This window comes from Porites lutea, chromosome 14, assembly GCF_958299795.1.
Source record: "Porites lutea chromosome 14, jaPorLute2.1, whole genome shotgun sequence".
NCBI classification, from domain to species: Eukaryota; Metazoa; Cnidaria; class Anthozoa; order Scleractinia; family Poritidae; genus Porites; species Porites lutea.
This window is the reverse complement of record NC_133214.1, coordinates 1,629,936-1,657,866: the sequence shown is the minus strand read 5'-3', so window position 1 is coordinate 1,657,866 and position 27,931 is coordinate 1,629,936. Positions and strand designations below refer to the sequence as shown.

The following is a 27,931-nucleotide window of genomic DNA, read 5'->3' as shown; positions in this document are numbered from 1 at the left end:
TGAATGCTTTTTGAAGCCTCTGTTGGGGCGCTCAAAAACATTTTATGTGTTGTGGAACTTTTGATTAGACGACATAGGACCATATAGTACTTTTTCGACTTGTTATTGTCTTGGCACCCCTGTGAAGAATACTAGAACCTACATTAAATAGATTTAAATTGGTCCAAATTATATGCGTTAAATGCTACTTCGGTTTAAGTTAGAAAAGCACAATTCCAATAATATGAATAATATGATTTGCGTATGTGAGTAAAATTGCTTCCCACACAACTTGACCACACAGAATCACGTGGGCGCACAAGGTCTTTGACGCGAATGACAGTTTAAATATAGAGTCAAAATTTTTCTTCCGGTCACGTTTATTGATTCTATTTTTAATCCAGAGATGATGAAACCCCAAATTGGAAGTTCTCCACTGCTTTTGTTGGAAAAAGATCTGTCGGCTCAAAATGTTTCACGGAAAATGTCGAATTTCGGGTCGAGGCTGTTGCTGACGACCAATCAGATGTAAGACCGGGGAAGTTACGTCACTTGATGCAAATGAGGCAAGGCGCCATCTGCTTGTGTGTCTGTGTGTACTGCATAACATTTCATATTCATACACTGCCTAAAAAGTTTATTTTGTTGTCCAAGATTCGCGCAGATACCTTCTTCCCATGGCATGATTCTTCTTTTAAATCCAAGCGATGGCTCACGATCCTAGGGACCCGTACTATGACGAAGCGGGATCCACAATATCCGTCTCAACTGCAAGCGAACAGGTAGGTTAGTTTTTCAGAAGGGACGAACGAGCGATCGAGCTCGCTTATTCCCTTTAACTCATATTCATAACAAGCAACGAAAACGACAGGCGTTTGACGTTGGTTTGGTTTATTTTCTAACCGGTGAGCTTCTAAACTTTGCGTTTGTCGTCTTGTATAGGGTTGGGATCGGTCATATGCATATCCAACCCAAAGGATACGATCGTATAAGTCAACGGATGGTTTCCCGAAGGTAATACTTGATGACAGTAAGTTAAATTTGGCCCATAAAAAACGCTATGATTTTTCTGGGCCATGTCGCTTAAAATTTACTGTTTATTTTGTAAAGAATTTGTTTTTGTAACTACGCGAGCCTGGTTGATTTTGATCGTTCAGCAGTTCAGGTCAACATCATAAGAATTGCATATTAAAACGAAAAAAAAAACATGGTTTTCACGACAGTCAGATTTTTCGCGTTCTTGCATAATTATTCTCTCACTAACCATTTGTATACAAGAAATGAAACCCTTTATTTTCCTGTAGATTATTTATTGTACAATGGAACTCTTTCGATTTGTTGTGTTGTGTTTTTGCCGGATTGACCCTTGCGTGTCTACATCGCGAAGTCTTTTCATTGGCTTCTTCATGGCAAACTGCTTCGAGGTTGCTGTTGTGGTAAAATTGCTTCTTAGGTATATACATGTATTTAAGCAATAATAAAGCATCGTCCATGGCTTTAATCACCCTAAGTTGATGACCGTTAACTCGCTGTAATCCTCGCAATGTAGTTTTTCTCTTCCGTTTATCATTCTGCTCAATTCGAACCGATAATTCATTCTGCGCACATCATGTCATAATTATCGGTATTTCTGGACAGTCCTGATGTTAAGCGTACCGATGATTGTGTGCTGGTTTTAATAGTAGTTAGTTTATAGTTAAATAACAGGTCTAGCATAAACACATTTCTGACCTCAGGGAACTCCTATATAAAAAGCTCGATCATATATGTTTGTTTTGTCTCTTTCATGAACGCTGCCGTTTCTTGGCTTTCTGACTTAGCTTCTGATGGTTATTATGAATCTAAGGAAGTCAAAAGAGCATGATATCTAGATATGCTGTTATATATCGTCGGTTTATTATTGAGTAGCTTTGATTTTTGAAGTGAGCTTTAAATATCATCTTACGCTGAAGTTCTTTTTCAGAGTAATGTTTATCTCCAAGCCAGTAAAATTTATTGTACGTAACAGAAAAACAGATAATTTGAATCATGTTAAAGCGTTATTCATTGTACCCCAAATGTATCTAATCCCCAAAAAGCTATGTATTATTTTTCTGTGGAATATCTTTAAAGTTTGTCAAGTTTTTGACTACGTTCACTTATGATTTATGGTGCCTTCCTTCTTAATTCAACCAAAGTTTCGCTTCTTGGTTTCTGATCATGTAATTGCATATTTGACAAGTCTCAAATACATTTAGATGAGGAAAACTCAAAGAGAAGTATCCTTTGGTTAAATTTCTTCACAAGAGAGAAATTTGTTGGTGTATTACAACTGATTCTGTCTTAATCTCCTCAACAAACACGGTCTATCTTACTTGTGCTGGTCTCATTTTTCTATAACAAAAAAAAAATTCTCGCATGTAATTCAATCAGGTTGACAAAGGTCTTTTCTCAGAGCATTATATATAGCTACAATGTGTCTTCTAGATTCTCCTGTTTTGTTAACTGCAGTTAGTTTGATGCAGACCTTTTCTGATCACTTCATATTACAGTATGACAAAAGATAAAATTTGATGAGTTATAATATATATTGTAAATTTTCACTTGAAGTGTATGGCATCCTGTAGAAGGTTTGGTGTTCTTGCACTAAAAACTATGAATTATGTAAGAAAGTGCTAACTAAAAGGAAGGAGTGGTTTGTGTTTGTTCAAGTTAGTGTTTTATTATTGGCATATTAAAGTGTTATGTGAATAATAAATTATTAAATAATTTATACTACACAGTGAACTTGTTGCTCTCTAATTTGCTACTTGACAATACTTTATATATTTTTTTAAGAGGTAAATAAAATTTGGCATTTTTTTTTATCAATATTTACTCAAGTTGCTGCAATGTTGAATGAAGTGTAGTGTTAAGATTTTTGTAGTTTCTTGCAGTCCAGTTTCTATTGAAAAGAGTTTTTTTTGTATTTTTTATACAGGGTTGTCAAAAGTAGCCGCCTACTTAGTATTGGCTGGCTACTATCCTTGGCATTTCTTTACAAATGGCGTTTTTTTAAATAAAATATCCCTGGACTGGCTGCTTACTTTGACAACTCAGCCATCTATTTCAAACCTTTCTGACAACTCTGTTATACTTCTAGATTTCTTTCTTTATTAATTGAAAGGGATACTTGTAACATCAATAACCCTATTTTAAGAAAGTGTAGTCTAGAAGGAAGTTCTAGATTATTATTATTTGCATTGATTATCTTACAAATACAGGTCAAATTAATACTAATTTTAAGTACTTCATAAGTTTATTCCAGACATTACGTCAGTCTAGTCAATTCTGATTATTGGTTTAGTTCATTTCCTCCTATATGTGTGGTGGTAATTGCTATAAAAGTTGATGAACTACTTGTTTGTTCCAGATGCTGTGCTGTGTTACATAACTAGCAAAGGTTAATTATAAAACTACAGTATGAGTTTAGTACATCCTGTATGTAGCACTAGTGATTTTCAGAATTTCAGTTAAAAGGTGGTTGAAGTCTACCCTGGGTCTTAACCGTTTCACTTTCAGTAATGGTGAGAGTCAAATAATATTATTGACTAAACATACAAAAAGAGGTATAATTTTAACATTAAAAGATTTTGTTGTGAGGCTTAAAACTTAAATTTATGTATCATTTTCTCAGCAAAGCCACCCAGGGTGTGAAGTGATTATTATGAAAAAGAAAACACAGACTGTTTTACAAAACTTGATGTATGTAAAGTGATATCTATGAAATTTTTGATGAGATAGAAAACAGACCTGATCAGTTGCCAGATTAGGGGTAAAATATTTCTTCCTCAGGGTGAAGAAGGGTCTTGCATGTTCTGTACATGTTCATTATATCTGTTGAACAGTTTGCTTTAAGTCTCATTTGCTGACATATATTTTGTTGGCTGGACATTTCAGAATGTTTTCATTCTCCAAAAAGAAAAAGGTGAAGTAATTTTAGAGTTTTGTGCTTTGCAGTTACTGCTAGAGTTGATGTTTGTTAGCAAAACAGTTCTTTTGGTGTTGCATCCTGCTATTATATTTTGTGTTGAATCTTTTTACAAGAGTGGTTTTACATAGGTACATTGAAGGTAAGATTTATTTCACAAGATTTCATTATACAAGAAGTGGGAAACAATGATATGCATGACTTCATTGCTTATATTAGTCTGCTTCACTTTTGGTACATTTTTAGTAACATCTACACAAAAGGAGGCTTGTTTCTTTGCACTGCGTGTTAGTGAATGCACCATTGATCAGAAATGGAGCTTAATTGTATCCCTGTATCTTCTTGAAAATCACAAAGAAACATTACCTATCAGTATGTTAGTTTAAGATCTCCAAGCTTCCTTTATTAGTTAACACACAAGTAAAAAATGTTTACCACTGTGAAATGCTGTGAAGCATCTTTTGCTGTAAAATCTGTTCCTTGCATTAATGATCAGAGTTGTTGAAATGCTTCTGATTGTTTTTCCCTGGTTGATGTTTTAGATATTTTCTTTGAACATGTAGAAAATTTACTCTTTTGCCCTTTGCATTGGCAGTTTTTTACGTAATATGTCTTGAGTTCTCTTACAAAAGTCCCCTTTGTTCCAACATTTTCTTTTGTCAAGACAGACATGGTCAGTATAAAAAGAACAAAAGAATTGGAGTGTTAATCTTTGTTTACTAGATTCACTCATTTTCCTTTCCACTGATGCCGAATTTTCTGGAGTGTTGAACTATTACTTTTTTGACTTAAGAAGTTTCTGGGCTTTGAACAACGTTAAAGTCAAAGGGTCCTTTAACTTATCCAGCTCTTTCATACAAGACAGCTGTGTGCAGTTGTGGATTTTGCCTGTCTTTGTATTGAAAGGAGTGCATTCATGGCTGCAATCACCAGTTCAATCAGATTAACTGTTCCAAAAATTGTAAGTGATTTGGAGTTCCTAGGTAGCTTTAATTTATTAGTTAATTTGTGACATCTTCCATATGTCACACTGTTACAGTATAATCCATTTGACAGGGAATATTGCTCAAGTAAATATCATTATTGCAGAAAGATGCAAAGCCTGTCCACTCTTCAGTCCTTTTTATGGCCAAAGTCACCCAAAATCCAAAATTTAATGTTGTTAAATCTATAAACACAGGTAATATATTGTATGTAAAAGAAGTGCTCATTGGCTTTCATTTTATTGGCAACACTTAAAAATTTCATCCCCACATTTAATTTATGGTAGAACAACTTTACACAGCAAATTAATATACAAAAACTGCCAACACTTTTTGAGTTAAAGGTGTGAGATTGTAAAGGACCTGATGATGTCCAAAGTTTTCTGAAGATGTTTCAAAATTTTCCTTTGCCCTGCTAAAAAGTTACTAAATTCACCAGAAAGTGATTTTATACCAAACAGACATTAAATTTGGAGGTCTGGGTGAATGTGTGACCATTCTCTTCCTGCTTTGGTTTAAGTATAAATGTGCCAGTTAACATCATCGTTTCATGAAATTTACCAAAAATTCCAACAGTAGGATCTGTCACCAAAATGAGCACAAAGGCATTGAAAGAGGATATAAATAACAAGGTAAATAAAAATTAGGCACTGATGGACAAGCTTGAAAAAGATGAAAACGGATTGGCATATCAGTTTTTCAAGGTTTATTTTTGTTGGTTATAACTTTTCGTAGAATGCTTGGGAGACATATTTGTTTGAGATGAAGCTGTGTTTTTGTCATAAATCTTATTATTTACAAAGGATTTATTCACTAACATTGAGTTCCTCAGGGGATATGTACATAATTGGCATTACCGTATTTTCTCAAATAATAGCCGTCCCTCGATTAATCGCCTCCCTCAAATAATGGCTCCACTTTGAATAATCGCCTCCCTCAAAATAATCGCCCCTCTTTGATGGAAATATTTAAAATAATTGCCTTCCTCAAATAATCTCCCCCCGACCCCTCTTGCCATCCTCTCTTTCTTTTATCCCCTCCTTGTCAAGTTTAAGTGGAATCTGATCCAGAAAAACTGATCAGTGATGATTCGAGCTCTGAAAATAAATCAAGGAAAAACTTGGAACACTTAAAAAGCTCATGTTCAGTTTATTTGATGTGATAATTTTTTGATCTAATGGGATGATAAAACAAAAAATTTATGGCACGGGTTCTGGTGAGCAATATTTGAAATAATCGCCTCCCTCGAATAGTCTGTCCCTTTTGAAGCAAAGAAAGAAATAATTTCCCCTTTGTTAATATTTGAGGATATATTGAAAAACTGAACTAGACAGCCGTGATGGGGCCCTGTTAATGCTGGGATACACTTTATCTTTCTCAAGCATGAGCTGATGTTACATCAAATTTTTCCATCTTAAGTGTGAGATTTGGTAGTTACAGCTGTACTCTACCGTCTAACCATGTTGAGACAGACACTAAGGGGGCCATAGAAAGTGTTTGTATTTACTGAGTGTCAGTACAGTTTAAGCAGGTTAAATTGAGCGGAAATGTAAGGCCTAGAGACAAGGAAAACTGTCTGTAATAACGAGGTGTTTGGATTGAGCGGGTATCCATAAAGCAGCCCGGTTGGACTGTATTCCACATATAAGAAAGCACTGCTTACCACAGCTGTACAGTTCTACATGTAGCTTTTATACAAGTTTTTGTTTCCAAAGAATTTTGCCTGTGAAATTGAAAGTTAAAACCACTGCTTGTTCAACAATATAAACAGTGCTTTATATCCACATACCTTATTTCTTATCCACTTGTGCCATAACTAACTCAAGGAGCAATTTGTTTGAATTCTTATATTTTTTATGACAAGTACATGTAGGTTTTTTATGAATACAGTTAGTCCTTTCCAGTTACAGAGTTGGTGCTGTACATTGCTGATGCCATGGTAATTTTTGGAAGGAGCTAACATGATGAGCCATGGACTACATTGTAGTCATTATTTGCAATCTACCAATGCTTCCTGACTAAAATACTCTTTGTGTCAAATAGACAGTATTTTTGCTACAAAAGACTTGTCTTTAACTGTCCTTTTTATCTTCAATTTTCACTACATATACCATAATAACCCTTAGATGTTGATTTGAGGATAGTGTGTACATGTGATATTTCAATTAATGTAGTGTAGGGTTTTGAAATTCAAACTTTATCCTGATTCGTGCATTTTGAAATCATTTTAAAACTACATGTTCTTGTACTGACAGAAATGTGTGTTTTTATGCAGTCCGCATAACAATGGAACATTTCAAAAAACATTATTATTTCTATTCTTCACACTACACCAAAAGCACATACTTCTCCCTTCCAAAGTTGGCAAAATGAAGTTGGAAAACTGCTTGCTTTTATTAAAACTCAGCTAGTTTACACATGTAGCTACATGTATGAATGTTTTATGCTGGGCTGGCTGCAGGTGACAGCATAAATGTCCAATTCTTGCATACTTAGTTCTAATATCACTTTAATGTTAATATTGCTATAATTTGTTGCCCCTTTTATCTTTTTGTCTTCCGCTATCTCCCCGTACCCTGTGTGTTTCATGTACAAAGAAAGATTTAAAATTTGCTCTCTTTTTCAGGAAAAATTTCAGTGCTTAACTGTAAAATGTTACCTGCAAAATAGCCTTTTTTTTGCATACATATTTAATGAGAATCTTCTGGTGGTTCTCATTTTATGAAATATCAACAAACAGCAATGGTTTCATTTATTTATTTTTGTTTTACATATAAAAATTGGTAAATCCCAGACTTTTTTTTAAGGGTGCTTCTTTCAAACCTAGTATTGTATATCTTTTTTGCAAGTTTATCCTTGAGTGGCATTCTCTTCCTGTGAATGTTTGAGTTAAGAAATGTAAATTAAACCTATAGTGAGTATAAATGACTGTGATGTACCTGTCAGGTTTTTGTTTGGAGCCAATCACATCGTTCAAAATATGAATTGATGAAAGATGAATTCGTAAACTTTATGCACGTAGTATGTACATCTGTGACATTACTATGCAGAGTCTTCGCTACAAAGCAGAAAAATTCTTTGATGTTGAAATTAATACATAAACTAATTCATCTTGCATTCATGAATTAGTATTTACATCTGGAGCTGTTATTGAAGTCATTTTTGTGAATATTGTGGGGAAATTATTAAGCCACATTGGTGGATTGGAACTGTCAAGGAGAGTCAACTCTACAAGTGGAATATATTTAACACACTCTGTTGTTGAGCTAAAGGTCTCTCTAACATTCCATTATACCGCTTTTTTCTGTGGCTGTAATAATCCTTGCAGCACTTCTGATGGTAAGTTAATTTCAGTTTGAAGCTTATTGCACCAAAACGGACAATGATTTAATGGGTACAGGCCTGTGCTGTACTGTCAAAAGGGAATAGAAAAACAGATGATTCCTCAACCTGCTTTGTATGGTTAATCTTGTAAGTTGTGTATGACCCACTTACTTTTCATAATTTTGTTTGAAGTGTGTTTTCTCTCATTTTTGGTTGAAGATTTTCACTGTTCCAATGCCAAGCGAGTTATGTAATATGTTAATGATTGCAGGTAGCCTTTTGTAGACTGTTAAATTAGCATAAGTTTACAACCAAGTAATAATATTATTAGCGATATACCAGCTTATCTTACATTATGTGCACATGTAAAAACAAATTTCATTCCTTACATTTTGCATAAGTGGTAGGCTTTTCCATTTTTTCCAACCCAGTCAACTAAAAGATTATATATTAATCCACAGAAGAGTACAGTACATTTTTTAACATGTAAGTTAAATTGCTTATTGCAATTGATAAGTCACCCAGACTCTACAGTTGGAAACCACATGTTAATATTGTTATTTGTGCTCTGTTCAAGAATGTTCACATGAACACTGCTTTCACTATCAAACATAAAGAATTGTAGAGTCTTGAAAATTATGGACACTTCTATTAATTGAACACATATTTTGGTATTTTATGAGGCTTTCTTACTCTAAACACGCCATTCAGTAGAGGGAAAGAAAAGTACAATCTGTTATGTTGTAGCTCTAGGGGTGTTGTGGACAGACCTGCAAAAATAGTCTGATATTATTAATTTTTTTGATAAACCAGCTAACCTTTAACAGTTAACATCTGTTATTTTACCCCACAATAAATTATTATCATCACTGTCTAGTCTTGCATATAGACCTACATGTACGACACTGTAAGGTACATTTTTTAACAATTCCTATCAAAGAAGGAGTGTGATATTTAAGCTTCTCTTTGAGTACTTGTGGACGTTGTTTTTTTTGTGTGTTACAACAACAACAACAACAATGTATTTATTTAAAGAAATATAAAGTTTACAATACTTCATGTCCTGCAAATAGCTATAATGATAATCTAGGCAGGACAAGACTTTAACTAAAGACGTTATTAAATTACATAAGAAAAAAAGAAAAGAAGAAATACAAAAACATAGAGAAAGAAACACCTTACATATAAATTCAAGTACAAGGGATTTTGTTATTTGAAAAAGACTAAAATTACAACTGGAGGTATATACAACATATCAGGTTAACTTCACAAAATATTCTGTTAAATAATTAACATTCAAATAATTATCTTCATTACCTAGAACATTAAGGAGTAGTGATTTAATTTTTTTACGAAAAACAGAAACGTTGAGAGTCTTAACAGAAAGTGGAATAGAATTCCAAATAGACACACCAATCAGCCACCAATCAGTGTTCTAATCATCATTTCATTTCATTTCATTGCTTAATTCAGATTTACAATAATTTATTTCCTCACTGCCCACAAATTTAGTCTAGGTGGGCAGTATCTATGTAAAACAAAATACACAGTAAAAATGGTATTCAAAAGTAATTGATCTAAACTGTACAAACGGTTAAGAGCAGAAGAAAAGTTACTTTCAGGTTGTTGTTTTCTTTCTTTAATGTTTGTATGTTGTCTTTACCCATGTTTTGTTCAAATTGTAAGTACTCCTGTAGAGCTCAGAACTACATGACCATCTTCCACGCACACGTGACCATGCCTCATCAGGAATACATGTAATTGCATGGTAATGTGAACAACCATGACACCGAGTGTAAACAGGAGCAGCAGGTTTAATAAGCAAAACAAAAGCTCTGAGCTTGCCATGCTCACACTTTTTAGCAGATTTCTTTGCAATCGTTGTATAACTTATACAAATCAGATTGGCACTGTTGTGGTTGCTTTAATCTCTAAGATTGCTGTTCCATCAATAGTAATCGTGGCAACTTCAATTTCACAGGGAATGGCCATAGATCCTCTTAAGTATATGGGGAAATGGATTGTATTATCCATTGGAAAGAGATTTACCCAATAGATAGCATTATCCACCTATCCAACAACAGGGCCGTCCTGAGTGTATTGTTCATTGCCTTTGGTTTTCATTCCTATAATAATATTACACTGTATTAGAAAAGTATGTGGTTGAAGAAAATATCCATACCTGCCTAATGGATGATGAGTGTTAAATTTCAAGGGGAGGGGATCTTAAAGGTAAAAAAGGCAATGCATATACCCATACTGCATTTTCCTGCAAGGGGGTGGGGGGGGGGGGGGGTGGGGATTTAAGGGGTGGGAAAGGGGTTTCAAACCAAACTACCCTCCACAGGAAGTTTATGTTATTTTTTTGGAACAACACATTTTAAAGAGCGTTTTTTTTTTTTATTTCTATTTTTTTTTATTGTCTAAACAGGGCTAAATGTAAAATTAAAATATATACTACAAATTTTGTATGATAGATTACAGTATGCAGTTAAGTTAAAGATATGCATTATTATATTACTATTTTTGAAGCAATGCTAATCATATGTCCTTGACAATGGGAGGTGGCTTCATGTAACTTGCTCATTTTATATTCCATTTTGATACATGTACATGTCTGTCTTGAACTCCTGTGCTTTGCAGTGTAAACCTCCCTATAAATTCAAACCAGCTTCAATAACTTAAAATATATGTACTTTATTACAGCTCTGTCATTTCTTAGTATTTTTATTGTTTTCCTTTATAAATATGCACCCAGATTTTGATCATAACAACTTCTAGGTAGACCCAATTTAAAAATTTGACTTCCAGAAACTTCTGCTTTGAATATTGTTTAGAGGCAGCTTATGAAACATTTATGACATATTCTTCATGCAGCTTCTTTGTCATAAATTAAGCAATGTAAGAGATTCCCCTTTGATGTTCAAAAGTATGACTTAACATCTTGTTTTCTGTGTAACGTTTTTAAACTACATGTACAGAGTACATTAAGTGTATTTGGGTGCTTTAAGATTACTGAGGTTTTTAAGAGTCCACCATGCTTAAGTCCTTGCAGCTGAATTGTAAAATTGTTTGAACTTCAGAGTGGTGTAGATAGATTAAAAACCTGTTTACACGAGACTAAAATACATGTATCATTGTTTTGGGGTGTTGTGTAATCTTCAGTTAGTTGATAAGAGGCGGGTTGGTGGATGGGTATACATCGGCAAGGGGACAAAACTTGTATTTTTCTTATTCACATGAAACATTTAGTAGTTTTATAATAATTCCAGACAAGCCTCAAATTACCATTTTCAAAGCTAGGAGATCATCAATAATTTATGTTGTAGATAGGCAGGGCAGATTATAAGACTTTTAGCGGTATAATTTTTGTTCTTATTTTTTATTGATATTAAGGAAGGACCTTTGGCAGGAATTTAACAGTTCTCATAGCAGTTGGATGTTACCTTATTTGTTGACAATAATTATTATTGTTTTCCAGAAGGACATCAGAAAAGAATTAACATCATGTGCATATTACATGAGTAGGGTTTCACATCTGATAATTAAGACATGCGTACGTGGATATTGCTGAGAGGTGCTTGCATTTATAGTAACACCTCTAAATTCTCTTAGAAGGGATAGAATGTGCAAAGCTGTGATCTTAAGCTTATCAATTGTCACATTTAACCCTTCTTTCCATGGTTCAGTTCACTGTTGTTAATTTTGAATCACTTTATGAATGTCTACAGCTCTGTAGCATTGATGTAAACAAATTACCAATGATGACTAAATTATCCCAATTCACAGTGAATTTTGGGTGAGTCATGACCAAAATTTGCATTTTAAGCAACTTCACAAAAGCTGAGACATTGTGAAGAATTCTGTGTCAGAAATGAACATGCATGTATGGCTATAAAGAAACCAGTTTTTTCCCAGTTGCTGTTCCTGTGAAAGGAGAAGACCTGTATGGTTACTATTGTCTAAGTTGCTCTTCAAGTGGATCCTCAGAATCAATAATGTTGCTCTTTGACTGGGTTGGTTGTATTTTATTTTGTTTTGCTCATTCTGTGGGGCAATATAAGGTCAACGTTTTAAAAGATTGGGACTAACTGATTTGTAACACATATAGAATATCAAGGGAGTTCAAATTGATTTTGCGACTTTGTAGATGGGATGAAACTAGTTTACTTTTAATGTCAACAAAAATTCATAATAGTTTATCGTAAACATTTTTTATAGCCATCATTGTTGTACAATCAGTGACTAAAATCAATGTTTCTACTGTTTACTTCCATAAATAGAGGTCCTTTTTTGTCTTTAAATATTTTTATTTGTGTATCATACATGGCTAAGAGAGTCCCATTGTAATCATTGTTTTTCAAATAGTGTTTTTGGATGATTTAGTTCTGTCATCAAATTTTTTAATTTATGTTTTTTTGACTTAAGGTTATTTTGTGTAAACTATGCAGTCTCACTAAGTTTATGGTTTTTAAGAGTGTTTTTGTTTGCAACTGATGATACATTTCTGAGATTTTTAAAACTATAGCTGTAGTACTGTGCATGCATCTAAACAACGAGGCAGATTTTTTTCTTGGTATGGTTAAGAATGGATCATTTTACCTTGTACGTACTTGTCATTTATAAATTTACCTTTGTATTCTGGATTGAAATTACTTGATTACAATTTCTTGTTTTCTCAAGTTCTTTTGTTATGTTTAATTCGGAAAAAATCTATACCTATATTTATATTAAAATAAAGGTTAAAAATCTTTTAAGAAAATTTTTATCACCTTACATGCATATTACTTATTTTTACGGTACTTTAAGTTTGTACATACCAATAGCTGCATGAAGATTTCCAAAGAACTTCCAAGGAAGGGACATCCTGGGCACCCACCCCCACTTAGCGATGCAGTTGTTAAATCCTGTTATGTTCTGTTTGGATTATTAACTTGTTTCTAATTATTATTTGAATAGTGGGGCTTTATGCCAGCTGGAAAGCTAAAGCTGAAGGGCCACTATAAAACAAACCTTTTTTTGTTAAAAAGGCCATTAATTTGTTCTCAGCTCAGTTCCCATCTCAGTCTGCATCTAACTTTGTGGTTACAAACTTTGCAGGATTTTGATAACCAACATCGGACTTCTGATACCAGTAGCCTAGAAGAAGAGAGAGAAAATGCCCGGCGGGATCTTCAGCGAAGAGCTTTGGAAGCCTTAGAGGCAGCAAGGGTATGTTGAAACAACTTGGCTGGATTTTATTAGTTGTTTTGTTTAATCCTTTCACTTTAAAATTCATAAATGAAACTTATGATGTAATCCATTCAAATTAAATCTCTTTGGCAGAACTAGTACTACAGCTGTATTCAATTCTAAGGATTTTGCGTATTCAACTTGTTTATTCATACGCCCTTGAATCATGTTACTCCAAAACAAAATCGTATCTTTTTTATAACTATGTGTGGAGTCCTGTTATGAAGATATGCATGATCATTATTGAAAATACAGGAATAAACCTCTTACATAATAGCGACATACATATTACTTTCGTTATTCTCTTGATAATGATGATAATTAGCCTTTCTGACCTTGTTTGAAAGTAACAATTCTTTTGTATTTTGCACCTGCTAACAAGGTCAGAAAGGCTAATTATTGTACATACAAAAGAATACGTATATTAATAGGCCGCCTTTATGAAAGAGGTCTATATGTATAAATAAAACACAAAACTCTGTTTTGATTCTAGTGTATTTGTAAACTATGTGTGAATGATTTCTACAAGCTGTGCCCCCTTTGCCACCTTCTCTAGTTCTAGATTTTCTGTGCTGGAGATTTATGCATTTTCCTTCAATAAGAAAAATAAATGTGTTTGTTGTTTTTATTCTTGGTTTTCATCCTGTGTAAAAACAGTTTCATGACCCGGATCATTATATGTAAGTGCTGACAGCGGGCTAAAAAACTGGCTGCTTAGAGGTGTGAGCCATCTACTTTTTAGCGAAAAATGGTAAAGTGTGAATGAAAGCCTGAAATTGCCTACAGCCTTAATTGTACCAAGCTGCCTACTTTCACATCCTAGCTGTCTACTTTAAAACTTAATAAGAACCCCGCATGACGTCTATGTGATTTTTGAATCTAGTCCAAGCAAGTGGCATTTGCTGTGAGAACAAACATTGCGTATGACGGAAGCATAGATGATGATTCCCCTGTGCATGGCGCTGCAGTGTCATTTGATGCTAAAGACTTCCTTCATGTTAAAGAGGTCAGAAAGTAACTCCACTTTGGTTAATTCCAGTTAAAGGAGCTGTGTCACGAAATTCAGCCAAATTAGGAAATTACAAAATGGCCGTTAAATTAAGAGAAACATAAATGTAACTGCTTAAAACTTTAAAGGAAGGTTAAAATAACATAACAGAAACAACAGATGTCGTGGATGGGCAAAACTGAAGAAGATTGAAACAGATTCAAATTAGGATTTTTGAAAAATGGTCAGCCTAACAGTTTTTTCAAAGTTGATCCCTGCTGCTTGCAACTTCAAAAATAATGCTCAGGAGACATATTTGTTTGTCTCGGTTCTCTGATTTTGTCAGTTACATGTAATTTCTTGGCTTACTTTAAGTTCCATAGCGATTGAGGGCGAGTAATTGGCGAAATTAAACAAAATGAACTGGACTGCCGTGACACAGCCCCTTTAAATTCAACAGAGAGGAGAAGTGCAACGTTGCATTACTGTGGTATTAAAATTTCTGGAGCTCAACAGTAGGCAACTTAACCCTTTAAGCCCTAAGAGTGACCAACGTCAAATTTCTCTCTGTAATATCGATGCTTTGTAAAACAGAGTGGTCATGAGAATTACGGACATGATCACACAAGATGAATTTGTTTGATGTTTTATCAACTTCTCCCCACTACTTCTGAAGGAAATGAATAGGGGCTACAAATGAGAATTCCAATTTTGATCTTAGGGTTTAAAGGGTTAAGCAGTAATAACGGCAGTGGCAATAAGAATGACAAAAAAGCGATTGGTTTCTATCAGCAAAACAACAACTTTGCATGTGCAGCTCGCTTTTTTGTACATTTCTTAGCTGTTGTTGTAAGACTGCGACATGAAACTGAACTCAACACAAAATTTTTCTTTTTCTAAACTCAGATATGGTCTTTTTGGGTTAAACCCCAGAAGATCTTGCCAACATTTGACCAGTTAAATGTCATTTAACAAGAGTGAGTTTGAAACAATCATCCAGAAATTTCGCTACCATGGCACTGTGATGAAACGACTTCTCCTCTCTAACCCAGAGTAACAACACTGTGCCCCTTTTTGAGTCTGTCTGCTATAGTTAAGCAGGCAAGAGAAAGCTCTCCTCTCCTTCCAAGCATTATTGATATTAATGTTTTATAAGAGACAATTTGCCTACTTGCTATGTCTGAAAAAACATCTGGACTACAGCTGAAAAATCATTTTATGGCATATACTTAGAAATGGTAAATAACACATTTACAAAATAAAAGTGTAATTAATGACATCCTCACTAAGCATGAGTCTTTCAATTTTCAAAAATATTTGTGTCTATAATGATGAAATTTGATACTACTATGTATGTAAGTGTTAGAATGTGCCTTCCCTTCTCTCTCACTGGATTTTAAGACTTTATATATTTTTTTTTACAGAAATTTAATGACGACTGGTGGATTGGAAGAGTGGTAAAGGAGGGCTGTGACATTGGGTTTATTCCAAGGTACTGCTAAATGCTAAATGCTTCTTCAAAAAGGCTCAGTTAACGTTTCATTCATGGCACTTTGTCATTTTTACATTTGCAGTCCCAGCAAACTGAACTCACTGCAACAACAATTTGGACTCAGCAGTGTAGGCGGAAAAGGAAGCAAAACAAATCAGAAGTAAGATTTTTCATGTAATACTGTATATCAAAAACGACACGCAGTGTTTCATTTGATATTCAGACACCGAGAAGTGGGTTGAAAAACGAGATGCAGCTGAGTTTTTTAAGACCAACTTTGAGGTGTCTGGATATCAGATGAAACACTGAGTAGAGTTTTTGATATACCGGTAGCTTCTCAAATGAACAATAATTCGTGGAGAAATTCAAAGATAAAGTTTACAAAATTTTAAGGTAATTAGTATCTGATATCCAAACCACCGTCATGGTTGTGATTTTCTTTGTTTTCTCTGTATGTAATATTATTGAGCTTGAGAATGTCTTGTAGATGAGTGATTCTAGAAGAAGTAAAAATGTTCCTTGTGGCATTGACTTTGATTTTGTGCTTTTGATTGATATATTGTCAAAAGTAGAAAAGTAACAAGAAATAAGAAAATCTAGTCTATTATGTGAGTAACATCATTGTTAAATTCTATGTGAATTACATAGCAGTTTCAGAGGTTATAAAAGGTTGTTAAGTTAATGTACTGTTTCTTTTATGAACCTTTCATCTGTAGCAAAGAGTCATGGTTTTGCTGCTGTTTTTTGTTAGGTCTGGTAGTGTTTTTCAGTTCGAAGGTATGATGAATCAAGCACAGTCTCCAACTAATACCTCACCATCACGTCATTCCTCCACATCAGGACAAAGTAAGTTTTGCTATAGAAAGATATTATTTATCTTTGTTGATATGTGTAAAAGAAGCTGTCAGATTTCCGCCAATCAGCATGAAGCAGAAACAATAAAAAAAAAACCATGCTAAGGTTAGTGACATCTTTAATTTCTAATGTCATCTCTGTCAATCAGCTTTTTGCATCAACTTTTTCGATGCAGATATTCAAATTCTTCTATCTCCCGGGAGAGCTTGCTCGCAGGCTACTTTGGGAATTAATACAAGCTATGAATAGTCATGTTCACATTACCATCAACAGTTGATGATGAGAATGGAATGGAATACGGTGATGAATCAAGCCCATCAAGTCCAACTTCATCCAAAACATTGCCAAGGTCTGCATCAGGAACCACAGTATCATCCCAAGGGACTCAAGGCGGCAAATCCAAAAAGCCATTCTTCAAGAAGGTTTTGACACTGTTATATAATGATTATTATGACTATAGTTGAATCAGTAAAAAATAAACAGGGCTGTACTCTATGAGGGTGACTCTCTTGGGATCATTGTACTTTTCTGGAAAACTGCCCACCTACCCCTCCCCTAAGCTAACATTAACACTTAATTCTCACTGAGGGTAAAATGTTGGCTTAGGGGAGGGGTAGGTGGCAGTTTCTCAGAAACGTATAATCATCCCTCCCTCATTACCTGTACCTTAAAAAAAATACCCCCTTAATTCAACTGCTTGTCATGCTTAGCTTTACTATTCCAAAAACCTTCTCCTTCGTAAATCATGCTTCAAGGGTGTGGGAACTAGAAATCTCTTGCTTTTACCTTATTTGTTGGGCACCCTGAATTTTATAAGGGAGTTTCGGGCTTGTTGCAGTGTTTCTTAGAGCAAAGCCGTTATGAAATTAATGCACAATGATATGTACCTGACAGTCTTTTTTTTACCTGTTTAGCAACAAGAGCAATTCTCTCCTTATGATGTTGTACCATCTATGAGGCCTATTGTGTTGTTGGGACCATCCCTTAAAGGTTATGAGGTATGACCAACATAAGTTTTCTCTTAACAACATCAGCAGTTCATCAAGAGTAACGTTTATGAGAATTACTAAATTGATTACTAAAGGGAGAACACTTTGATCTCAAACCAAATTCTCTCAACTATTCTTAAAAGAAATGTATGGAGATCAGTCTGGGGAATTTGTATGTGGATCTGTGGGCTTAAAGGGTTAAGAGGAGCCCGCACTCCTAATCTTCAGGACCCAGTTGTTCGAAGGCCGGTTAGCGCTTAACCCGGGGTTAAATTTAACCCGGGTTTCTTGTTCTTGTGTTCTAAAGCATTTTTCGGAAAGTTTGCTCTGTTATTTTCAGAGCTTCCAATCATCAACTTGTAGACAAAAAGAACTAAAACTGAAATGCTTTTTAAGCTTTCAAATCTGAATTCAAATCTCGCACTAACTCTGGATTATCTCAACCCAGCATTGAACAACTCGGCCCAGGGTTTTATTATGCATCCGTCACTTGTATGTAGCCAGCATTTGCTTGGACTTCCACTAAGAGTGAATGGAATGCACAAAATGCAATTTGATCACGCGCATTTCGACCTTTGACCCCTTGTAATCTGATCACGGGTGTTTTGACCAACTGTCACGTGAAACTTACGCAAAGCACAGCGCTGGAAGAAAAGTGTTTTGACCTTTCATTGTTGCCCGCACTCTGTAACCTTCAGTTATTGCTAGTTATAATGAAAAAGTTCACAGTAAAGTATTTGAATTCTCTACTTCATTGTTTGTTATCTGCAATATTGTTACCAATCAATTCCATAGGCCCTTTGCAGTTAGTTGTTCACTTGATAAATAACTTCCATACTGGAAAGAGAGACATATTCGGAGAAGACAAACAAAGGAAATTACCATTATAAAAAATTGATGTGAGCTCTTTGTTAGTCTTGTCTCAGTGTATTCCTTGCTCTCCAGCATGGCAGCTTTGTGCCATGAGGATAACTAGCTGTAAAAGGCCTGTTATATTAAAGAAATAATAGATAATGATTTAGAGGTTGCACTTTTACTTAAGTGGTTCTTTATCTACCTGATTCCTGGTTGAATTGGAATTTGGAAATATCGGTTTTTGAGGAACGGGGAAAACCGGAGTACCTGGAGAAAACCTCCCGGAGAAAAGGAGAGAACCAACAACAAACTCAACCCACATATGGCATCAATGCCAGAATTTGAACTTGGGTCACATTTGGTAGGAGGCTAGTGCTCTCACCTCTGCATCACCCTTGTCCATCAAATCCCAGAGTCACTTCCCAGTTATTTTCTGGTTGTCTTGTAAGCGTCTTTGATTTTGCCCACAAACTAGTAATAGGCACCTGCAGCTACTACAGGGTAGTGCAATCAACGAGAAAGGCTATTTTAATGATTTTCCTCTAATGTCATTACAGGTTACGGACATGATGCAGAAAGCTTTGTTTGATTACATGAAACACAAATTTTCTGGAAGGTAAGTTATGTACAGTAATATATTTCTAGCTAGACAGTTAACCAGTGTTTCTTTGTTTTTTGATGTGGATTGTAAGCAGTAGAAGGGTGTAGAAGGGTTCACTTCCGGTCAAGTAAACAGTAAATACTCTCTTTTATTTAACATAAGAGGTCCCCAGTCATTTAGCTTAATTCACCCACAAGTGGACAATCTTCTTAAGCCATTAAGGACATGAGTATTTCCACCTTAGCTGTAACCCTCTAAGTGAGCTGTACTGTACCTTGCTGAAGTCTAGCCATGATCTGGCTGGACTAATTTTATGTTTACTTTTGATCCACTCCTTAAGCAGGCTTGTAAATAACCACATGGTGTGCTTCTTGCCACTTAGATTTATTAGCTGTGCTCTGTTAATTTGATATATTTCTTCATTTACAGGATAACAATAATGCGTGTTAATGCTGACATAACGCTGGCCAAGCGATCAGTTATTTCAAACCCCAGCAGGAGTAAGTTGATGGAGAGAACGAACAGCAAAGGTTCAGGACTTGGTATGTTTTTCTTAAAACTTTGCCAACAGTTATCTGTATTCTTTCCCAGGAAGATAAGTCATGCAGTTTGAAAATGTGTGTTCTTGGCACAATATTTATTACAAACACAGTTTGGATTTCATTTCATCTTTATTTTTGCTTGATTTAAAGTGGACTGAACCTGTAGATTTAAAAAATGTGTTGATTACTGTATTTGAACATGACTAGCAAAGTGTCATTTACAATTTTCGGATCAAATTGTTTTGGGTGCTCAAGATGTTGTTTAAGACACTGGTTTTTGTTTTTGATTTAAGATTAGAGATTGTAATTTGTATGAAAACAAAATAATTATGATCATGACTGAAATGTTATGACATAGCTTCTTCAACCTTTGTATTGTATTTGATTAATATCTTTACAGCTGAAGTTCAACTAGAAATAGAACGGATATTTGAGTTGGCCAGAGGGCTTAATCTGGTTGTGTTGGACTGTGAGAGTGTGAATCACCCTACACATCTCTTCAAGACGTCTTTAGCCCCCCTGCTAGTGTACATAAAAATAAATTCACTCAAGGTAAAGTTTCTGTTTCTGGTTGATGTTGATGACTCATTTAGTCATCAATACATTATTCATCTTTTACATTTCAAAATAGCTTTATTAGGAAAAGATTTTCTGTGAGACAAGAATGTCTAAAAAGAGCAATAAAAAATACATTGTTCTTACTAAAGTTCATTTACGGGAAAAGTTTCTTTTCTACTTTTCATCAATGCCTTTTACATTCCTCTGTAGCAGCTTTGGGATTATGGACATCATGTTTGTTTTTCTTTTTTTGGAATGAAATCTAGTGAAGAATAGTAATGACAAACAATGAGGGTAATCAAACATTTTTGGCAAGCATACCCCAAACCAAGAATCTGTATAGTTATTTGCTTCAAGAAAAAGTATCTTAGGTTACACATACCCATCGCGGTGAAATAATTACACCCCCCACCACTCAAATGTGCTTGAAATAAATAAGCCCCATGTGGGGCTTGATAGAAGATTTATGCTCATTATCACTTTGGCCATACACTGTTTAATTATTACCTTTTGGTATTATCTGCAGGTCTTACAGAGACTCATAAAAACCCGTGGCAAATCCCAGTCTAGAAATCTCAATGTACAGCTTGTGGCAGCTGAAAAATTAGCCCAGTGTGGGAATGTAAGTAGTAAAATTGTCTATATATATTATTAGTTCTTGTGATTGGTCTATGTTTGATTGCTATCTATTATGATAGTAGATTTTGGCTGAACTCTTAGTCCCAAGAGTGATCAACATCAATTTTCTCCTTAGCAATATCAATATACAATCAAGAGAAAATGTTGTGGGAATTAGTAAAATGATCACCTGAGGGAAAATGCTTTCATATTATTTTTATGAAAATGTATAGAGACCAGTTTGGAGAATTTGTATGAGGATATTGGTGCTTAAAGAGTTAAATCGTCTCAGTGTTCAAAGAAAGTTGTGTCTGGTAGCCTGGGCAGGGCTAGTGGATTTTGCTATCAGGCTAGTGATTTTTGTTTTTAACTGGCCTGATGGGCAAGTGCTGTTGTTTTGGGGAAATTCAAATTACAGAAGGATTGTTATCAATCCTGCTGATCAAAAAGGGTTTTAGGGCTAATTGAAATGACTTGTGGGCTAGTACATGCTAGCTACAGCTTGCCCTAATGGCGGGCTGTAAAACTGACTTTCCTTTTGCACCCTACATCTTAAGTGCCTCTGACTGAAATGCTTCATATTCTGTTTATTCACTTTTACTTTCGTTGTCGTCATCAGGAGGCTTAGGAACAAGCAATTTTTTCCCAGCCTGTAGTTGCCTTTGATTTTGAAACAGTGTGTGTACCCTTTGAGAAAATAAGATATGAATTTGGTGGGTGTGAGATAAAAGAAATTGCGGTAAGGGCTGTAACTAAGGGGAAGGGGCCAAGATTTCCCCATGGTTGCTGTGAGCTTGACCCCCTCCTACTTTCATAGGACACAAAAGGAAATTAGAATGATGGAAACTGCTTATCTGTCCAATTCCCCACCTGCTAATCGCATATACTGTGTGGCACGAAATTTTTACGGGAGTTAATTTTTGCGGATTGGCAATTTTTTGTGTTTTGTGGGAACTAATTTTTGTGATAAGGACAGATTGGTTTTTCTTGCTGGGAATTATTTTTTTTTGGAATTTTCAGAAAGTACCCAGTACCCAGCATTGATGATAGTTTCATTTTTATTGAGTACTTGCATTCAAACAATACCATAGTGTGCGTACCCTTTGTAAAACCAGCATTTCACTGTATGTCGTTTTGTTTGTGTACAAGGCGAATTTAAGTTAGAGAATAGTTACTCTGGAGTAAATTTTTGCAGGAAAAATGTTTGCAGTAATTTTTATTTGCGGGAACTTATTTTTCGGATCGCTGCAAAAATCGCAAAAATTGGAAGCCGCAAAAATTTTGTGCCACACGGTACCTGGCAACTTAAAATCGTGGTAACAGCCATACTGCTCACACCCCTCCCTCTACAAATGCCTAAATATCTAACTCATGTAAGACCTAGTCTGCCATAACTAACTCCAACCTCTCTGGGTAGAACTCTTATATGGTATCTAAGGATTCATGTGAAGGTGTTTTCCCCTATGCTTGTTACATAATAAAGGCCACATCTTTCTCACATCTTGTTTGGTTTAACACAAAGGAGGCTTATGACCTTGTGTTGGATGAAGCTCAGCTTGATGATGCATGCGATCATCTGGGAGAGTTTCTTGAAAGTTACTGGAGAGCGACGCATCCACCCAATCAGCCAGGCAGCAGGCTGCCGACTGTACAGCCACAACCATCTTCCCAGCAATATCATACTGTGGACTCGAATGAAAGGCCTAGTGTTTATTTGTAACATCTGGAATGCGGCATGCCTTTCAGAGCAACTCTATTTTGCCCAAGTACAATTGGACAGAATTTACCCTTGGTGCATGTCGATCTGCACCTACCTCAGTTGATCAGAGCTGTGTTTGTTCATAGCCAGTGGGGGAAATTAGCAGAAAATATAGACATTTCACAGTCCAATCAAAGCCAGCTGTGGAGTCAGAATAGTCAGTGTACACTGGATGTTTATTCCCACAAGGGTGTCATCTGTTTGGCACCAACTCAATGGTGCCTTTGAAACAGACAGGCACTGTATTGTATGTTGGCAAGGCGTTGTGTTAGGACAAGACAAAAGATATGGTCATGCTATGCTAGGCTGCTGAATAACAAGAATCATTTATTATTAGTTAAGAAACTACAAGCTTCAAGATTGACTTGCTTCGCAAAGTGGATCAGAAGTACGGTACACCAGAAGGAAAAGAATTAATGCATTTTTTAAGAAAACACCTATCCAAAACTATATTAGTGGTAATTAAGAAATAATTTAATTTAGTAACATCAGGGTGTGAGGGAAAGGGAACAAAAGGTGGAACCATATTATGTCTCGACACCTCTGTTATCAGGCTGTGAATTAAATCATCAATAAACTCCCAGACATCTGGTGTTAAGTTTGCACAGTGAAATTTATTCACCCACCTTCATTTTTTATAGAATTTGGCAGTCTAGCCTGTAAGCCGTTTTTATTTCATTTTTATTTTTATTTTGTGGTACACTGCCCTTGGAATTGATGTGGCACAGCTTTTGTTGAGGCAGTGTCATTAATATGGCTCGATTCTTAATTCATTTGCTTGTTTGGTGGCGATAAGATGTGGTTCCACTGTGATATAACTTGCAATATAACAAAAGGGTATAGGGTAAGCAAGATTCTTTTAAGGGGTATAAGTGCAAGATCATTAGTATGGAATTATGGGTAAGCCTATAATCATAGGCCAAGAGAGGAGGATTGTAATGTCACAAAAACTTAATTTGTGAAATTATGGGATTGGTTAGCATATTCAAAAAGAACAAGAAGAGAATAGTCCCCTTGTTAAAAATCAGGCTGTTAGTGCAAATTGGTGAGGAGATATGAGCACCGCTATTCTCTGATGACTCCATTCAAATCCCTTCTTAAATTGGCTTGGATCATGATGTTTACAATCCAGGTCTATCTTAGAAGGATTTAAATGGAATCATCGGAGCATAACGGTGCCAATTTCCACCAACAGCCTGATTTTTAGCCAGGGAGCATTTTTTATCTTGTTCTGTCTGGATGTGCCAATCAATCCCATGATTTCACAAATTTAGTTTTTGTGATGTTATCATTTCTCTTCTCTGTGATCCCTGCACCTACCACCTTCGTCTCACAGGTTTTTTATTTCATGACAACCCTTAAGACTTCTACTGATGCACCCTTAGGAGGCATACTTTGCCAGCTTAATATTAGACATTTTGTTCTTTGAAGTAATTTGTTTAGCACAGGTGAGAGATTTGTAAGCATATGCAGTTTTTGGATAAAACCCTTTCACTCCAAGAGTCAACATGTTGACATGGTTTTTAAGTTGTAAGTCTGTGGATGAAATCCTAATGTATGACCATTTAAATGAAAGCTACTGAACAGTACTTCCTGTGGTACTGTTTATTATGCTGTACAAGGTGGTTCTAACTTTTGAGTCTGTGGATGAAATCCTATGATGTGACCATTCATTTGAAAGCTACTAAGCGGTACTTTCAAATGGTGCTAGTTTTTTCCCCACTGTTTAAAAAATAGTTCTTAGGAATTTTTTTCTCAAGTTTTTATTTGGCACACTCTTGAAAGTGAAAGGGTTAATAATTTTGCGTTGAAATATTTGGTCCTGACACCAGCCAGTGTTTTCTGTAGGTGAATTGTTAAAATGTTTATCAATGCCCTGGGCAAGAGATGTCTTGTACAGCGATGTAGACCAGAAATAGCTGGGAAATTATTTAGTAGGAAAGAAACAATAATGGCTTAGAGCCCATTTATTATTAGCTGTTTTATATTATTTTAAGAAGTAATGCTGCAAACACTTGCATCTATTTGTTGCACCTATTTGTTGATATATTATAGTCCGGCTTACTTCAAAGTCTGGATTTTTGATAAGTATGAAGACGATTTAGACTCAAAACGACTTTCTTTTGCACATGTTTTATGATTGGCTAATAAATCTTGCTCCATTTTCTCAACCAATCAGGATTAGAATCAGAACCGATCAATTATTGGTGACACACGCGTTTTACCGCGCTTTTTCTCAGTTCTGATTGGTTCATTAAATTATTTGTCCGTGTTGTGATTGGCTCAATTAATTACAGTGGTTTTGGTTTTACAATATTTTGTTGAAGACAGCTGTACAATAAGAAGTAGCTTTAAAATTTAGAAAATATAGTGCTGAAACATTTAAGTGAGAGCATAAGTGGCTATTTAATTAGTAAAGGCTCGTTTTGCAAAAGTGCCCATTAGCTCTGATTTTAACTGAATGACAAGATCACGATTTCACCCATACTGTTCTGCAATGCAGAATATTATGGTTAAATGATATCGTAGTGAAGTTTATCAATTGTGCTTACTGTCGTTAGTGAATGGAAAATTTGTGCTTGATTACAAAGAGTATGAAGTATGCTCCAAGTCTTTGACATTGTGCTTTTTTTTACTACTTAAAAAATATGCCCAGTTTCAGTCCCTTGCTGGATTCTTGTTTTCTCCATTCCTTAATTGTTTGGCCCTTCGGTTTCCGCATGGTAGATTATCATTTTTGTGTCTACCAAGCTAGCAAAAATTTTCTTAGTTTTTCATAAACATGTGTTACTTAAAGCAGCTAGAATATAAAAGTCTTTAAAAGGACCTCTGTTGAGGGCACAACATTGAAAAACGTTCATGACCCTTTGGTCACTCATGGCAGTCATGGGACACTCTTGCTGCACTTATAGGAGACCCTAGGAAAATGACACCCACGGGACTCCTGGTGATACATTGGGGAAGTCCCGTGTAATACCAAGTAAGGCCCCTTTGAGTTCAGTGGCGGGTGCAGACCTTTAGATAGGGAGGGAGCTGTCTTTCTAGACCCTAAGATAAGTGGGTCGGGGGCCGGGGGGCAGTCTTAAATTTTTTTTCGGCCCTTCGGGCCTAAGTTTGGTCTAAAAATAAGGGCCCTGGCCACTCCTCCACTAGAGTTATTTATTTGTTTTGCGATCACGAGGGAATGTTTTCAAAGGTGTCCACAACAGAAGTCTAATAGCAAGGTGAAATGTATAGCAAGAAATTTTAATAAATCAAATAAAATTTTGAAGAGAATGCAGAAAATGTCACCTATTCTAGTTTCCTGATGAATGACTGAGATCAATTTAATAAAACTGTTAGAAGTGTAGCCATTTTTTTAGAGTCTATGGCTATAAAAATATAGCTAAACCTCTAAATTACACTTAGAAAAGTTTTATTAAATTCACCCCTGGTCTTATGCCAGTAGATACAAAGTTATGTGTAAAGGAACTGGCCAATGGATGGCACGTGCGCCGCACGTGTAGTATTTTAGAGAAAGAGAAATTTTAATAGAAGGGTGTCAACACTTATAACTTGAGGGATTGGGTGAGTTAATCCCAAGGCGGTTGCCTTTGATGCCTGTTTTGGCGTAAATTTGTTACATTCTGTTTTATAACTAATTATTTACAGTAAATTCTAATACTAATAATGCTAATAACTAAAAATAAATGTAGGAAGGTATTAACCAATTAAACGAACCCAGCTGTTTCTTTGCTTCATGTTCTCCCGCCATGTTCTTTTTAGTCAACAGTTCACAGTTTTTTTTGTTTTGTTTGGTTTGGTTTGGTTTGGTTTTTTTTTTTACATTATTTACATCGTAGTGTCCATTTCAGATATGTACAAAAACCCTTTTGAGTTTCATCAATTCTGATTTAGATTGCACAGCTAGGTTGTTTTGATTTTACATCACCTCCGGAATCTAAATCAAGGACAAAAAATGTATCTGTTTTGTTCGTTAACTTTAGGAACCCAAAAGGAGGCTAGTTTTTAGTTTAACGACGACTCAGGAATTGTGCGAAAAGCGAATACTAAGAACAACAGTTACAAGTGAAAAACGTGTTTACTTACGCCCTCTTAAAACTAGCCTCCCCGCCGACGTCCTTTGGGGTTCGTTCGTCACCTATTCGCGTGACAAACGAACCCCAAAGGACGTCTGCGGGGAGGCTATCTTAAAACCTGCTTAGAATGTTTGAGGGCTTAAATTACTTTTAATGTATATCTAACAATCCACAGACGTTTTTTATTTTTCCTTTTTAGTTTCTTTTCCTTTCAGTGTTTGACGATTTGTTTGCTTGCGAGTAATTGAACCCCCGTTATACCTCAAGTTATACCTCCACCTCCTACCCCTCCCTTAAACCCCCCGTTACAGCAGACGAATTCTCGTCCCAGCCCCAATCGGTTTAACTATGAGCGGCCTTGCAAGTTTGGCGAGGGTTGATTCATCGAAACTGCTTTTTTTGTCCATCAAGTGTCGTGTCCTTCATTATTTGGCGTTCAGAATGCCCAGAGCAGTTGTAAGAAGCGTAGAAGACGAAGAAAATTTAACCATTTCGTTTACATTTGATGAAAAACAACGGAAAATGCAGCGAAGCAAGGGCGAGATTTTATCCAAGGCGTTGACTAGGATTGAACTTTCTTGTAAGAAGAAAACGAAAAAGGCAAAAAGGAGTGCCGATTGTAGTGATACTGGTGACAGCGGAGGCGAAAATGCAAGCCTTTGGTTTAATGGTGAGCCGATCTGCTCAAGCCTAACCAACAAAGATGCCTGGAAAGATGGTTCCACTTTAAAGATCGGATCTGAAATTTTTACTGTTGAAGTTAATCCACCAACCGTGTTGTCACTGTCCCTTCCTGACAACATTATGTCAGGATTTCCTGTGATGCCTGTTCTTAGCTTAGAATTCGCCTCTAAGCAGCATTGCAGCTACACTTGGTACAAATCAATCGATCACAGCGTAGAACAAGCGAGCTCCACCCCGGCATCAGCAAAAGAAGTGTTCAGTTGGACAGAAGTTGGTAGTGAGTTTTGGTACACGCCCTCCATACTAGATGTTGGTTGTTTTCTCAAACTGATGTGCACGCCTGGAAGTGCCACAAGAAAAAGTGATTTGAAATCTGAAATCACAAGCTCAATAACAGTGGCTGCTGGACCAGGATATTGCCCTTTCGATGCACGACACATGTAC

General features: G+C 35.7%; 2 protein-coding genes across 4 annotated transcripts in view; both read left to right on the top strand.

The window, feature by feature from the left end:
• Nucleotides 1-391: 391 nt before the first annotated feature.
• On the top strand, nt 392-23,451 carry LOC140925187 (voltage-dependent L-type calcium channel subunit beta-2-like). Of its 3 annotated transcripts, XM_073375150.1 has the most exons (14): nt 392-761; nt 922-993; nt 13,336-13,446; nt 14,351-14,473; nt 15,880-15,947; nt 16,030-16,107; nt 16,699-16,793; nt 17,076-17,224; nt 17,717-17,800; nt 19,204-19,262; nt 19,677-19,789; nt 20,190-20,341; nt 20,874-20,969; nt 22,488-23,451. In XM_073375150.1, the coding sequence occupies exons 1-14, from the start codon at nt 687-689 to the stop codon at nt 22,683-22,685; spliced, it is 1,473 nt and encodes a 490-aa protein (XP_073231251.1). In that variant the 5' UTR covers nt 392-686; the 3' UTR covers nt 22,686-23,451. The 3 variants fall into 3 exon arrangements, with proteins under 3 accessions (XP_073231251.1, XP_073231252.1, XP_073231253.1); XM_073375151.1 differs by lacking the exons at nt 392-761; nt 922-993 and adding an exon at nt 3,792-3,925; XM_073375152.1 differs by lacking the exons at nt 392-761; nt 922-993 and adding an exon at nt 7,995-8,250.
• Nucleotides 23,452-27,167: 3,716 nt separating this feature from the next.
• The window catches only part of LOC140924426 (2',5'-phosphodiesterase 12-like), a 1,836-nt gene continuing 1,072 nt past the window's right edge, over nt 27,168-27,931 (top strand). Inside the window, exon 1 of the mRNA XM_073374457.1 lies at nt 27,168-27,931. This exon is cut by the window's right edge and continues 1,072 nt beyond it. Within this exon, the coding sequence (XP_073230558.1) occupies nt 27,245-27,931 (687 nt within the window). The 5' untranslated portion in view covers nt 27,168-27,244.